Genomic DNA, 12,831 nt, shown 5'->3' on the forward strand with positions numbered 1-12,831 from the left:
CTGGACCAGGGAGGGGCAGGTTGTGAGATTGGAGAACAGTTAGACCACAATGGAGGACTCTTAAGGAGGTAAGACTGACAAGAGTTGGTGACTGGTTACATTTATTTGTTTATAGTGGCATTCATGAGTATTTGCTCAGGAAACGAGTGATTTCAATAAATATTATGGAGCATCTACCATTTGCTAGCCACTGCGCGTGGTGCAGAGAGTATGCTGGTGAGTAAAGACACCTCGGCTGGTTGTTGGAGATGAGGAGTCAAGGATGATTTCAGCTGTTCCTGCTGTCATTCACCAAGGAAGGGAACCCCAAAAGAGATCTAAGAGTGGGAAGAGATGATTACAGCAGGGGTCACATTGAGTTGGAGGGGCCTGTGAAGATGTCCAGCAGGCAATTAGATACAGGTCAGCCTGGAGCTCAGGAAATATTAGGACTGCAGATATGAGTGTAAGAATCTAGGTGGTTACAGAGGTCAAGAGAGTGGATATGATCTTCCATAGAAAGTGAGATTGAGGAGTGAAGATCAGGAAGGAGCCCTGAGGGACATCTTTTTCAAATGCTAATAAAATGTGTTGCATTTTCTTCTGTTCTCTAATACATACTTATTAGGAAAAATCACCTATTATCTTAGCTTCTAAGATAAGAACTGTTAACATTTGGTGTGTGTGGGGGGGGGATACCATCCCACCACGTAGGGAGCAGGTGGAATATGGAGAGCTCAAAAAAAAAAAATCTAACTGGTCTGGCTTCCTCTGTTTCCTTTTAAAACAGTCTTCACAAGGGGCGCCTGGGTGGCTCAGTCGGTTAAGTGTCCGACTTCGGCTCAGGTCATGATCTCACGGTCCGTGAGTTCGAGCCCCGCGTCGGGCTCTGTGCTGACAGCTCAGAGCCTGGAGCCTGTTTCAGGTTCTGTGTCTCCCTCTCTCTGACCCTCCCCCGTTCATGCTCTGTCTCCCTCTGTCTCAAAAATAAAATAAATTTAAAAAAAAATAAAAAATAAAAAATAAAACAGTCTTCACAAAACAGTAAAGCTTCTCTTAAATGGGACTATATTGCTCCTCTGCTTACAACTTGCATAGCTACCCATTCACTTCAAATAAGCATCTCCATCACCTAGAAACTTGTTAGAAATGCAGTATTCTGCTCTACCCCAGACTATGAATCAAAAACTCTTAGAATGGGGCCCAGCAATTTGTGTTTTAAGACACCCTCCAAGTGATTCTGATGCAAGGTAAAGTTTGAGAATTACTATGTTAAGCTAAGTGCTTTATATGTATTATCTCATTAAACCTTCACAACAACTCTGTATTTTTCTTGTCAGTATAGGGCAGGGGTTGTGAGTAAAATCCGGAGCTGGGATGCCTAGGTTTGAATTCTAGCTCTCCCAGCTTTGTGACATTGGGCCTCATTAGTAATAGCACCTAACTCATGGGGTTGTGGAATTCAATGAGTTGATGGAAGTAAAGTACTTGAACAGTGACTGGCATAGAGTAAGCATCATATAGAGTAAGCATTTCACAGATGAGGGAACCTAGGCTGAAACTTGCAGTGACTTGCCCAAGGTCTAGGGTCGTGGTAGAAGCAGGTTTTTAATTCCCCTCAGCCTCCAAACGCATACCCTAGGCCTGCATACCCTAGACCTAGGTGCATGCAGCCTTGGCCAAGCAAGGGGAGCAGGTAGCTGTGTCCGAGGCCTGTAGGCCCTATGACCCTGGAATCCCGAGTGGTCTAGTCCAAAGCTCTAGGACTCCGACTTTAATCCAGTTTGCCATCGGCGATGCTGGGGACCAAGACATCGGGAGGGGGGGGGGGGGCGGATCTGCTCTCCCCCAGCAGCCACCCCGCCCGCTGGTTGCGAGCCGGGGGCTGCTGAGTATTCGCGGCACTCGCGGGCTGCTGACACTCGTCGCCGCCGCCCTAAGCGCCGCCCGCCGCCCTCTCACCCCGCGGCGGCGGCGGCGGAAGCGGGGAGGCGGGCCGGGCCGGGCCGGGGCGGGGCCGCGAACGGCATGGAGGAGGTGGAGGCCGCGGCGCGCCGGGCCGAGCAGTGCGGGCCCGAGAGGGGCCCGAGTGGGGCCCGGGCCCCCTGAGCCGTGAGTGCCTCTGGGCGAGAGTCCGGGAGGGGTGGCGCGGCCGGGGCAGGTCTCCCGAGTCCTCAGGCGGCCCGAGCCCTGGGAGGAGAAGAATGGGGCCAGATAGGAGAGGGCGAGGGCGCAAAGGGGTGGAGGATTGGGGGCTGGGGAAGGGGGTTGTCTCCGCCCTTTGCCCACAACAGGACTAGGAAGACCTGGAGCTTGGCCCTTTTAGGAGCTGATAAACCTCGAGAGCCGATTATTTGGCCCCTTCTCCGGCGCGGGGGGCGGGGGGGGGGGGGCGGGGGGGGGCGGGGGGGGAAGGTCCCCGAGCAGCTGTGTCAGTTACCCCAGCCCCAGGGGGAGTTTCCAGGTGATCTGACCCCTCTGAAGGTTTCCTCTCCAGAGAAGTTGAGCCACTTTTCTCAGGTCACACAGCGTGGATGTCTTCAGGGAAGCGTTGCTGGGAGGTCCTCCCTGGTCTCCCTAGAAGGCATCAGACTTTGGGAGGAACACCTTACTCCATGTGACCCTCTGGTCTTCTCAGATTCCTGAAGGCATGGGTTGGCCAGGACAGTGGTGACTCCCCAATCCGGCATGGACGACTGGAAGCCCAGCTCCCTCATCAAGCCCTTTGGGGCTCGGAAGAAGCGGAGCTGGTATCTTACCTGGAAGTATAAACTGACCAACCAGCGGGCCCTGCGGAGATTCTGTCAGGTATAGAAATGTACCAAACCTCCTAGGGGCTCCCTCCCAGCTTTACCCTAGCCTAGACTATTGGCACTGGGACTTACCTTGGCTACCCCCAACCCTGGAAAGGGGCGGCAGGTTCCTAGAGAGGAAACCTCTTTGTGTCACGTCGCTACGAGGTGGTGGTATGGGCCCAGAGTTCTAGAATCAGAACCCAAGTACAACCTCCTACGCTTCTGACAAAAACCTGAAGTCTAATCAGGAAGGCTTTGCCCAGGGGTACACACACCTGTCAGGCAGTCAGAGCTAAGACCCAGGTCTTCTGATCCCCAGCTTGGTTCTCTGGGACTGGCTCCATCTCTAGGAACTAATTGTGGAGGGGACCAAGGAAATCAGGGCCTCAAATGGAAGAATACAGGAGCTCTGGGTAGGAAGGGCCCTGATGAAGAGAGAAGGGTCAGGGGTGGTTCCCAGGAGGAGGTGGTTGTGAAACTGGACCCTGGCTGGGGGGAGTAGAACTGGGTGGACAGAGGGACAAGAGGCCCCAGGATCTCCCTGTGTCCTCACTGCAGCCAGGGCCCTCCTTTCAGGAAGACCCTCAATGATCTGGAGGGGGTGCCCCTCTTTAGTCATCCCTACCACTCCTCTCAGACAGGGGCAGTGCTTTTCCTACTGGTGACCGTCATTGTCAACATCAAGTTGATCCTGGACACGCGTCGAGCAATCAGTGAGGCCAATGGAGACTCGGAGCCAGAACAAGACTATGGTGGGGCCAGGCTGAGGATGGGATTGGCTGTTGAGGTGGAGTGGTGGTGGGGGAGGGGTCCCCCGGGATCTCACAGCTGAAATGGTAGGCAGATCCCAAGGGATGAGATGCTGCTGGAAAGACCATCTCCCTGACCTTTGCACCTCTACAGATGAGGCCCTGGGCCGATTAGAGCCGTCACGGCGCAGGGGCAGTGGTCCCCGACGGGTTCTGGATGTGGAGGTGTACTCAAGCCGCAGCAAAGTATATGTAGCTGTGGATGGCACTACGGTAAGTGGGCCAGTGTCAGGTGTACAGTCATTGTATTCTACTCAGGGTGTGGGTCCGTGGCTCTGGGATCCACTGCCTAAGTGGGTACTGCATCTCTGCCACTTTCAAACTATGTGGCTCTGGAGGCCTCAGTTCCTTATCTAAAGGCTGGGACTAATGATTTCTCCTTGTCAGGATTAAAAGAAAAGTATGTGAAATGTGTTGCATGTAGTGGAATATTATGCAAAGTGATCGTTAGTATCAGTAGGTAGATAATTCATTGACTTATCCCATAACTGCTTTCTGGTCCCTTCTTTGACCTCAGCCTAGTTCCAGGCATTGGGGACCTAGAGGTAATCAGAGCTGTCCCCAGTTCGAGGGGCTTAATCTGATGGATTATAATATCTCCAGCACGAGGAAGAGACGTTAGGGCTCTAAGAGTCTGAAAGCCGTAGAGAGGAGGGTTTCTAGAAAGATCTGATCTCTCTAATGGATAACTTAAGGAGGTTTTCTGGAAGAGGTGGCATTCAGGCTGGGTCAGAAAAGAACTGTTAACAGAGGCATAGGCAGGAGGAGAGGTTTCATGCAGCTGATTTTTTAAATTCCCATAAGACAGAGAGACCTTGAATGCCACCATGAAGAGTTGGATTTTGTCTCTGCCACTCTGTAGGTGCTGGAGGACGAGGCTCGGGAGCAAGGCCGGGGCATCCATGTCATCGTTCTCAACCAGGCCACGGTGAGGTTCTAGGGGTGGGGGACCTGGAGGGCTGAAGCTGAGCCCACCTTGCTGGTGACATTAACTCATGAGAGGTATGTCCCTGCCAGGGCCATGTGATGGCAAAGCGTGTGTTTGACACATACTCACCTCATGAGGATGAGGCCATGGTGCTGTTCCTCAACATGGTGGCACCTGGCCGAGTGCTCATCTGCACTGTCAAGGTCAGTGACTCTGCCCTGGTCCTTCTCCCAATGCCCCCAATTCCAACTTTGCTCATGGCCCTGGGTTCTATACCCCTCATAAAGCATAGTGGGAAGAACCTCTGGAGGAAGGTAATACAGGTTCCAATCTTAGCCTTGTCATTTTTATTTAGCAAATAGTTATTGAGCAACTACTGCATGCCAGGCACTGATCTGGGTGCTAGAGCTACAATCAGAAGCAACCTTTATGGAGCTTACATTCTGCGGGGCAAGATCAACAACAAAAAAGCCAGATAAACGTGTGATGTCAGGAAATGATAACTTACTGAAGATAGTGAAGCAGGGAAGACAGAATAATGGGTGATGCATTTTAGAAAGGGAAGGTGTCTGTTAAGTGACATGTGAACAGAAAGCTGGAGGAAGTAAGGAGAGGGCCAGGTGGCTATCTGGAGGAAGAGTGTTCTAGAGAAGAAGATTGATGAGTGCAAAGGCCCTGAAGTGGGAAGGTGCTTAGCATGCTTGAGGAATTGGAGGGATGCCAGTGGAGCTGGAGCAAACTAAGGGAGGGGAGGGGAGTGGTGGGAAAAGAGCGGAGAGATGCAGATTGTATGGGATCATGGTAAGGATTTACTAGCATGGCCGTCTTGGATAATTCTCAGAATCTCTCTAAACCTTCAGTTTTCTTAACTGTGGTTACTATCCTCAGAGGGTTGTTGGGATAATTTAACGAGCTAATTTAAATAAAAGGTTTTGTGTGATGCTTGACACATAGCGAGTGCTCCATGAAGCCAGGTCACCCAGAACCATGGCAGGCAGGCTGACCACTTTCTCTGGTCTCCCAGGACGAGGGCTCCTTCCACCTCAAGGACACGGCCAAGGCTCTGCTGAGGAGCCTGGGCAGTCAGGCTGGCCCTGCCCTGGGCTGGAGGGACACTTGGGCCTTCGTGGGACGGAAAGGAGGTACCGGCACCATGGGCCATCCACCCTAAAGTATCACAGGTCTGGAAGGAACAGAACACCAAGAGATGGGGTGGGGTTGGGGGCAAATAAGAGCCAGAAGTGGTGGGCTGGATGAAAGTGGGCAGAGAGTTGGGAAGAAGCTTTCAAACTGGAGCCTGGGCCCCCATTGCCCCTCATTCCTGCCCCCTGCTAGGTCCTGTCCTTGGGGAGAAACATTCTAAGTCACCTGCCCTCTCCTCCTGGGGGGACCCAGTCCTGCTGAAGACAGATGTGCCGCTGAGCTCAGCTGAAGGTGGGGTTAGTGGGGTCTGGGCTCCAGGGCAGTGCCTGGGCTGGAGGTGGGGATTTGGGTCCTCTTAATGGAGCTTTATTCTCTTGACTGAGTGCCTGGGGTTTTGTAAACCACACTGGTCTTCTGCCCCTACATGCCTCATCCTGTTGACCCCATCCCTCCCTCAGAGGCTGAGTGCCACTGGGCAGACACAGAGCTGAACCGTCGCCGCCGGCGCTTCTGCAGCAAAGTTGAAGGCTATGGGAGTGTGTGCAGCTGCAAGGACCCCACACCCATCGAGTTCAGCCCTGACCCAGTGAGTGCAGCCTTAGACAGTGAGGCTTGGACTCCTTCTCAACTTGGCCAGAGGCCCTAGGAAAGAGCCAGGTTGGACTTTCCCTACCTCAGTCTGAGAGGGAACCAGGACCTGAGGATCTGTGCTGAGCTCTGAAAGACGGGGGGGCATCCTGTTGGGGGGAAGAGTAGGCCATGTGAACAAAGGCCTGGAGTTGGATGTGGGTTGAGTGTATGGGAGGGCCAGGACAGGGAGACCCTCTGCCTTTTCCCTCTCTACTCTGGAGTCGCCTTCTCCCCAAAGAACTCTTCCCTAGGTGGGCATCCCAATGTGAAGAGGGAGTGAGGCAAGAACTAAAAGCTGTTTCTCCCTCAGCTCCCAGACAACAAGGTCCTTAATGTGCCTGTGGCTGTGATTGCAGGGAACCGGCCCAATTACTTGTACAGGTGAGCCTGGGAGTGGGCTGTATCCAGCACTGAACAGGAGGGTGCTTAGCAAGTGGGACCCTCAAGCTTATCTGCCTGCAGGAGGAACTCTTGAGGTGGGCAGAAAGGCAACAGATTCTAGGCCCATTCACCCATGTGGGTGAACAGGGGGATGTGGACCCATCTATAAGCACAGGGGAACCCAGAGTTGGGTGACAGAGACCTAACCCATCCCTGGGCTCCCCAGGATGCTGCGCTCTCTACTCTCAGCCCAGGGGGTGTCTCCCCAGATGATAACAGTTTTCATCGATGGCTACTATGAGGTGAGTGGGGTTTGGGGGCTATGGGAAGAGCAGAGCTCAGGGCCGTGGGTGCTGAGTAGCAATGATCACAAGAGACGGCCGAGGCAAGGGCTGTGAAATGTGAATGGTTTGGCATGGCGGAGCCTGCAAGGTGGGCAGGGGGAGGTGGCTCACATGGTGACCAGTGGCCATGCCTTCTAGGAGCCAATGGATGTGGTGGCCCTGTTTGGTCTAAGGGGCATCCAGCACACTCCTATCAGCATCAAGAATGCCCGTGTGTCTCAGGTACTGCCTAGGCAAGGATGGAAGGGGCAGACACCTGACCCTGCCATCCACCCCAAAGCTCACGTGCCCTCTTTCCGCTCCCCACCCAGCACTACAAAGCCAGCCTCACTGCCACTTTCAACCTGTTTCCGGTGAGTAGTAAGGACAAAGTCCTTGGACCTAGGGAGGAGAAACATGGGTATAAGGTCTGGTCTTATTATATAGCAAGCTCTTCTCCTCTCTGGACCTCAGCTTCCTGATCTGGAAAACAGGGGTAGTGCTGCTTGAGAAATAAGATGGGGGTGGAGGAGGCACAGGATGGGAAAGGCCCCCTTGGGGTCATGCTGTCCCCCTCCCCCTGCAGGAAGCCAGGTTTGCCGTGGTTCTGGAAGAGGACCTGGACATTGCTGTGGACTTTTTCAGGTGAGGGGAGTGCCCTTCCATAAGTACCTCTCCACTCAGCTCCTATAGGCTTCCTTGGGCCTCTTTGCTTAACTGGGTCTCCAGGGAAGAAGACAGTGGGGTGTCTGGGAGAGCTTTCTGAGGGAAATAAGCTTAAAAGTGGGGGGAAAGCCTGCAAAGGTAGGACAGCAGGTGTTGGGGTTGGAGTAGAGAGTAGAAGGATGGGTAGAGACAGTGGGGATTTGGGGAAAGGGACAAGCAGGCATGACTCCTGAGTCCCATCTCTAGCTCCTCCAGCATCACTGTGTGACTGGGTTTGTCCTTGTCCTTCCCTGAACCCTTGGACCCTGCCTGTCTCAGTTTCCTGAGCCAGTCCATCCACCTACTAGAAGAGGATGACAGCCTGTACTGTATCTCTGCCTGGAACGACCAGGTAAGCCAAGTGGCCAGGGGTCCGCTGGGGTGTTGGTACAGCACAAGCACCAAGCTGATACCTCCCACCATGACACCCCTGTCCCCAGGGATATGAACACACAGCTGAGGACCCAGCACTGCTGTACCGTGTGGAGACCATGCCTGGCCTGGGCTGGGTGCTCAGGAAGTCCCTGTATAAGGAGGAGCTTGAGCCCAAGTGGCCCACACCGGAAAAGGTGCCCTGGCAGGGTAGGGTGAGTGGGCTGGAGTCCCCTCCCAGCTCCAAACCTCTTAACCATTATAATCTTCCATGCCCCCAGCTCTGGGACTGGGACATGTGGATGCGGATGCCTGAACAACGCCGAGGCCGAGAGTGCATCATCCCTGATGTTTCCAGATCCTATCACTTCGGCATTGTTGGCCTCAACATGAATGGCTACTTCCATGTGAGTGGGAGGCAGGGATATTGTGGAGGTGGGCACAGAATAGTAGATAGAGCAAGAACATGGACTCTAGAGCAGTCCCAGCTCTGCCACTTATTAACTTTGGGGAAAATTCCTTATCTTCATTGGCCTCAGTTTCCTTATTTGTAAAATGAGGATAAAGATACTACCTATCACAAGGGTTCCAGGTTACGAGGCTTAAATGAGTTAATATATGTAAAATGCTTTGAACTGCAAGCATTATATAAGGGTTAGCTCGTATATTTTTTATTATTACTATTCTTAGCACCCGACTGTGGGTGTGGGGAGGGGATTTCTGCCACCAGGCGCTTATGCAGCCCTGGAAGCTTTGCCCTCTCCTGTCCTTGCAAGTGGAGGGGCCCAAGCCTCAGCCCAAAGTGAACAGGGAGGTCCCCAGGCCTCCATGCTTTACAAGGCTGTGTCCAAAGGGTTAGGGTTAAGCAAGAGTATGCATTGAGACAGGCCAGCCCAAAGGAACATATGGTCAGCTTAGAACCTCCTAGATTCCAGAAGGACCCTGAAAGATTGGCTTATACAAGACCCTGCTCATCTCCCAGAGAGGGGCAGGCATTGACACTTTCAGTACCTTGGTCTTAGCACTTTCCTCCGTCTCAGCTCAGCCTGGCCTTTTGCCCTCTGGTCCCCACAGGGCCTGCTTCTGGCTTCTGTGGCTCTACAACAGCAGACCCGGGGAGAACCACTGGGAATAGGGACTAACCCAGGGGTCAGGAGCATGAGCTGCTGGTGTGGGCATGAGGTCTCTAGCAATGGGGGAGCTGAAATTAAAGCTAGTAAGAGCAGGAGCGCCTGAGTGGCTCCATCAGTTAAGCATCTGACTCTTGATTTTGGCTCAAGTCATGATCTCACAGTTTCTTTGAGCCCTGCATTGGGCTCTGCACTCACAGTGCAGAGCCTGCTTGAGATTCTCCCTCTTTCTCTGCCCCTCCCCTGTTCACAGTCTTTCTCTCTCTCAAAATAAATAAATAAACTTAAAAAAAAAAAAAAAAAAAAAGGCTATGAGAGCCGGCCAAGGATGCTACAAAGAGGAGGATAGGGAAGATGGAGGGAAATTAGGGGGACCTCTGTGGGTCCAGGACTTCATCTGTGGGCCTTGTAGCTATGTGGTGGGTCAATGGGCGGGTGTGGGCCTGACAGTGTAATGCCCTGATGTTCACCTTCACACCCACTTTAGGAGGCCTACTTCAAGAAGCACAAGTTCAACACGGTTCCAGGTGTCCAGCTCAGGAACGTGGACAGGTCAGGGATGGGGACAGAGCAGAGGAGAGGATATCTAGGAGCCTTGATGACCAATCCCCAATATTCCCCTCCAACCCTGGGGCCTGCTGTTTACCCCAGGCTTGCTGCCACCCAATTCCCATGTAATCCCTTGCCTTGCCCCTGGAACCTGAGGGGTTACCCCTTCCCCTGACCCATTTTTCCTTCTCCTTCAGTCTGAAGAAGGAAGCTTATGAAGCAGAAATTCACAGGCTGCTCAGGTATGGCCTATGGCAGTAGGGATATATGGCAGGGAGTGAGGAGGCAAATACTGGGGGTCTTGGCCCCATTATTTTTGGGTCCTGCTGCAAAATGAAAAGCAGGACACCTTGTTGAAAAATTAAGAATTTCAAGACAGCAATAGCAGAGCTTTAAAATAAGCACAGGGCCTTGTAAAACACACCAATGAAGCAGGCTCTGTCGTGGCCTTTCTCCCCTACCCTCTGCTGCAGCGAAGCTGAGGTTCTGGACCACAGCAAGAACCCTTGTGAAGACTCTTTCCTGCCAGACACAGAGGGCCACACCTATGTGGCCTTCATCCGAATGGAGAAAGATGATGACTTTATCACCTGGACCCAGCTTGCCAAGGTGCCCCACTAACATACCCACCCCAGGCTTACTCCTCCCCACCAGATACAGGGAGCCTTTGTTCTGGAATCTTCTACCTCAGAACCTTCTCTTCATCCTCTGGGAACCCCTCTTTCAAACCCTTTGTCCAATTCCATATTCTAGAAGATGCTACCTCTTACAAATTGAGACTGTTGAGGGGCTGGAGGCTGAGCCAAGGGTCCTCAGTGGCCCCTCCCCACAGCTCTCTGACCCTTGCCTCTCACTCTGTCCCACTCCTACCAGTGCCTCCATATCTGGGACCTGGATGTGCGTGGCAACCACCGGGGCCTGTGGAGATTGTTTCGGAAGAAGAATCACTTCCTGGTGGTGGGCGTCCCAGCCTCCCCCTACTCGTGAGTGACTCTTTTCTGCCCTGGGACATGAGAGTCTAGTGGGATTAGCAGGCATAGCTAATTACCTTTTCCCTATACATTTTCAAATTATCTTTCCAGGGTGAAGAAGCCACCATCCATCATCCCAATTTTCCTGGAGCCACCCCCAAAGGAAGAGGGAGCCCCAGGAGCTGCAGAACAGACATGAGACCTCTTCCAGGACCCTGCAGGGCTGGGTACTGTGTACCCCCAGGCAGGCTAGCCCTTCACCCCATCCTGTAGGATTTTGTAGACACTGGCAGGGATTGGGGCTGGTTTGTTTTTAACATGAGACTTAATTACTAACTCAAGGGGAGGCTTCCCCTGCTCCAACGCCCCTGTTCTTGAGTTGGAGGTCTATTTATTTACTTCCTTGTGGGAAGGGGCAGGATAGTACCTGGAAATCATCGGGGTCCCTGGGCAGCTGATCCTGCCCTTTGCACACTCCCTCCTCCCAAGCCTGGCTCAGAATCTAACCTATTTATTGACTGTCCTGAGGACCTTGGGAAAAGGCTGAAGCCTGGAGGGCCTTGATTCCTTTCTTGGCTGGGTGCTGCCCTGAGGGTGGGGCTGGCTCTTACTCAGGAAACTGCTGTGCCCAACCCATGGACAGGCCCTCTGGGGCCCACCTGCTGATGCAGACTCACTCAGAGACCCTCAGACACTGAACCAGGCCTCTTCTCAGCCTCCTCTTTGTCCAGGTTTCCAAAGCTGGATAAGGTGGTCATTGATTAAAAAAGAAGAAAACCTCTGGGGATGTGTTTTATGATGGTGTGACTGGGGGGGGGGGGGGGGGGAGGGAGGGGGAAGAGAGAGAGATGGGTAGGAGAGAGAATGGTCATGATGGATAATGAGTTTTCCTTACTGTCCTCCACAGAGTTTAGCTTCCATTTGGCACCATTTGGCCACCAGGGGATGCCCCAGTCTCAAACACCAAGGTTTTTCCCTAAGCTCCACCTTAGGACAGCTGAGCCTGACCTTAGCCTCACTGTACTTGGGGCTGAGCTTACAGAAGCCACCCCAAGCCTCTTCCCATCAGGCAGTTAACCTGCCTAGCTTGTCTGTTTAGGTACCGGTCTCCAGAGATGAAGCAACAGAGCAAAAGGGATACTTGGCGTTAGGGGAGGTGATGGGAGAGCAGGTGAGTCTAAGGGGGTTGGAAAGGAAGTGAGTGAAACAGAACTGGGGTGGCATCATTCAGGAGGCTATGACTGGGCTGAAGATGGAGTTGTAGGAACAAGGATCTGTGGTCCTTAGGGTACTTTTTTTTTTTAATGTTTATTATTTTAAATTTTTTTATGTTTTATTTATTTTTGAGAGAGAGAGAGAGAGAGAGAGCGCGCATGAGCAGGGGAGGGGCAGAGGGAGAGGGAGACATAGAATCTGAAACAGGCTCCAGGCACTGAGCTGTCAGCACAGAGCCCGACACGGGGCTCAAACCCATGAACCGCAAGATCATGACCTGAGCTGAAATCAGACATTTAACTAACTGAGCCACCCAGGCACCCTTTAATGTTTGTTTATTTTTGAGAGAGAGCGAGAGCAAGCAAGTGGGAGAGGGGCAGAGAGAGATGGAGACAGAGTATCATAAGCAGGCTCTGCATTGATAGCAGAGTGCCTGATGTAAGGCTCAGACTCATGAACTGCAAGATCATGACCTGAGCCAAAGTCAGACACTTAACAAACTGAGCCACCCAGGCGCCCCCCTTTGGGTACTTTGTAAGCAGATTCCATATCTATAAATTTTTCTGGAGAAAAGCTATCAATTTCTTCTTAAAAAATTTTTTTTTAATGTTTATTTTTGGGAGAGAGAGAGAGCATAAGTGGGGGAGGGACAGAGAGAGGGAGACACAGAATCTGAAGCAGGCTGCAGGCTCCAGGCTCTGAGCTGTCAGCACAGAGCCCGATGTGGGACTCGAACTCATGAACCATAAAATCATGACCTGAGCTGAAGTCAGATGCTTAACCAACTGAGCCACCCAGGCACCCCCGTTTCTTCTTATTTTTTAATGTTTATCTTTGAGAAAGCATGAGCAAGGGAGAGGTAGATAGGGGGGAATAAAAGAACTGAAGCAGCTCTGAGCTG

General features: G+C 52.5%; 1 protein-coding gene and 1 long non-coding RNA gene across 4 annotated transcripts; one reads left to right on the forward strand and one right to left on the reverse strand.

Annotated features, from left to right (window-relative positions):
• Positions 1–84: 84 nt before the first annotated feature.
• Positions 85–2,943, reverse strand: LOC109266952 (uncharacterized). The gene is made up of 3 exons (XR_002079931.2): positions 2,865–2,943; positions 2,420–2,556; positions 85–317 (listed from the first exon to the last, which is right to left on the reverse strand). It is a non-coding gene; the product is annotated as an uncharacterized LOC109266952 (long non-coding RNA).
• POMGNT1 (protein O-linked mannose N-acetylglucosaminyltransferase 1 (beta 1,2-)) lies at positions 1,979–11,496 on the forward strand. Of its 3 annotated transcripts, none has more exons than XM_019449443.2 (22): positions 1,979–2,091; positions 2,618–2,787; positions 3,412–3,526; positions 3,678–3,796; positions 4,446–4,511; positions 4,601–4,714; positions 5,536–5,653; positions 5,847–5,945; positions 6,113–6,240; positions 6,595–6,665; positions 6,892–6,967; positions 7,148–7,231; positions 7,321–7,362; positions 7,575–7,633; positions 7,973–8,045; positions 8,134–8,262; positions 8,347–8,472; positions 9,683–9,747; positions 9,942–9,986; positions 10,218–10,353; positions 10,618–10,727; positions 10,827–11,496. In XM_019449443.2, the coding sequence occupies exons 2-22, from the start codon at positions 2,668–2,670 to the stop codon at positions 10,912–10,914; spliced, it is 1,983 nt and encodes a 660-aa protein (XP_019304988.1). In that variant the 5' UTR covers positions 1,979–2,091; positions 2,618–2,667; the 3' UTR covers positions 10,915–11,496. The 3 variants fall into 3 exon arrangements, with proteins under 3 accessions (XP_019304988.1, XP_019304989.1, XP_019304990.1); XM_019449444.2 differs by having other exon boundaries at positions 3,412–3,487; XM_019449445.2 differs by lacking the exons at positions 1,979–2,091; positions 2,618–2,787 and adding an exon at positions 3,153–3,187.
• The last annotated feature ends 1,335 nt before the right edge of the window (positions 11,497–12,831 follow it).

Source organism: Panthera pardus, unplaced genomic scaffold (assembly GCF_024362965.1).
Source record: "Panthera pardus isolate Hobbes unplaced genomic scaffold, ASM2436296v1 HiC_scaffold_11, whole genome shotgun sequence".
NCBI lineage: Eukaryota > Metazoa > Chordata > Mammalia > Carnivora > Felidae > Panthera > Panthera pardus.

What these genes read in the sequence shown, in the direction of transcription:
- POMGNT1 (XM_019449443.2), top strand. Translation starts at nt 2,668, where the DNA reads ATGGACGACTGGAAGCCCAGCTCCCTCATCAAGCCCTTTGGGGCTCGG. An exon ending in TCATCGATGGCTACTATGAG is followed by an intron (nt 6,968 to 7,147) that starts GTGAGTGGGGTT and finishes CATGCCTTCTAG; the next exon opens with GAGCCAATGGATGTGGTGGC. An exon ending in ATTGCTGTGGACTTTTTCAG is followed by an intron (nt 7,634 to 7,972) that starts GTGAGGGGAGTG and finishes TGCCTGTCTCAG; the next exon opens with TTTCCTGAGCCAGTCCATCC.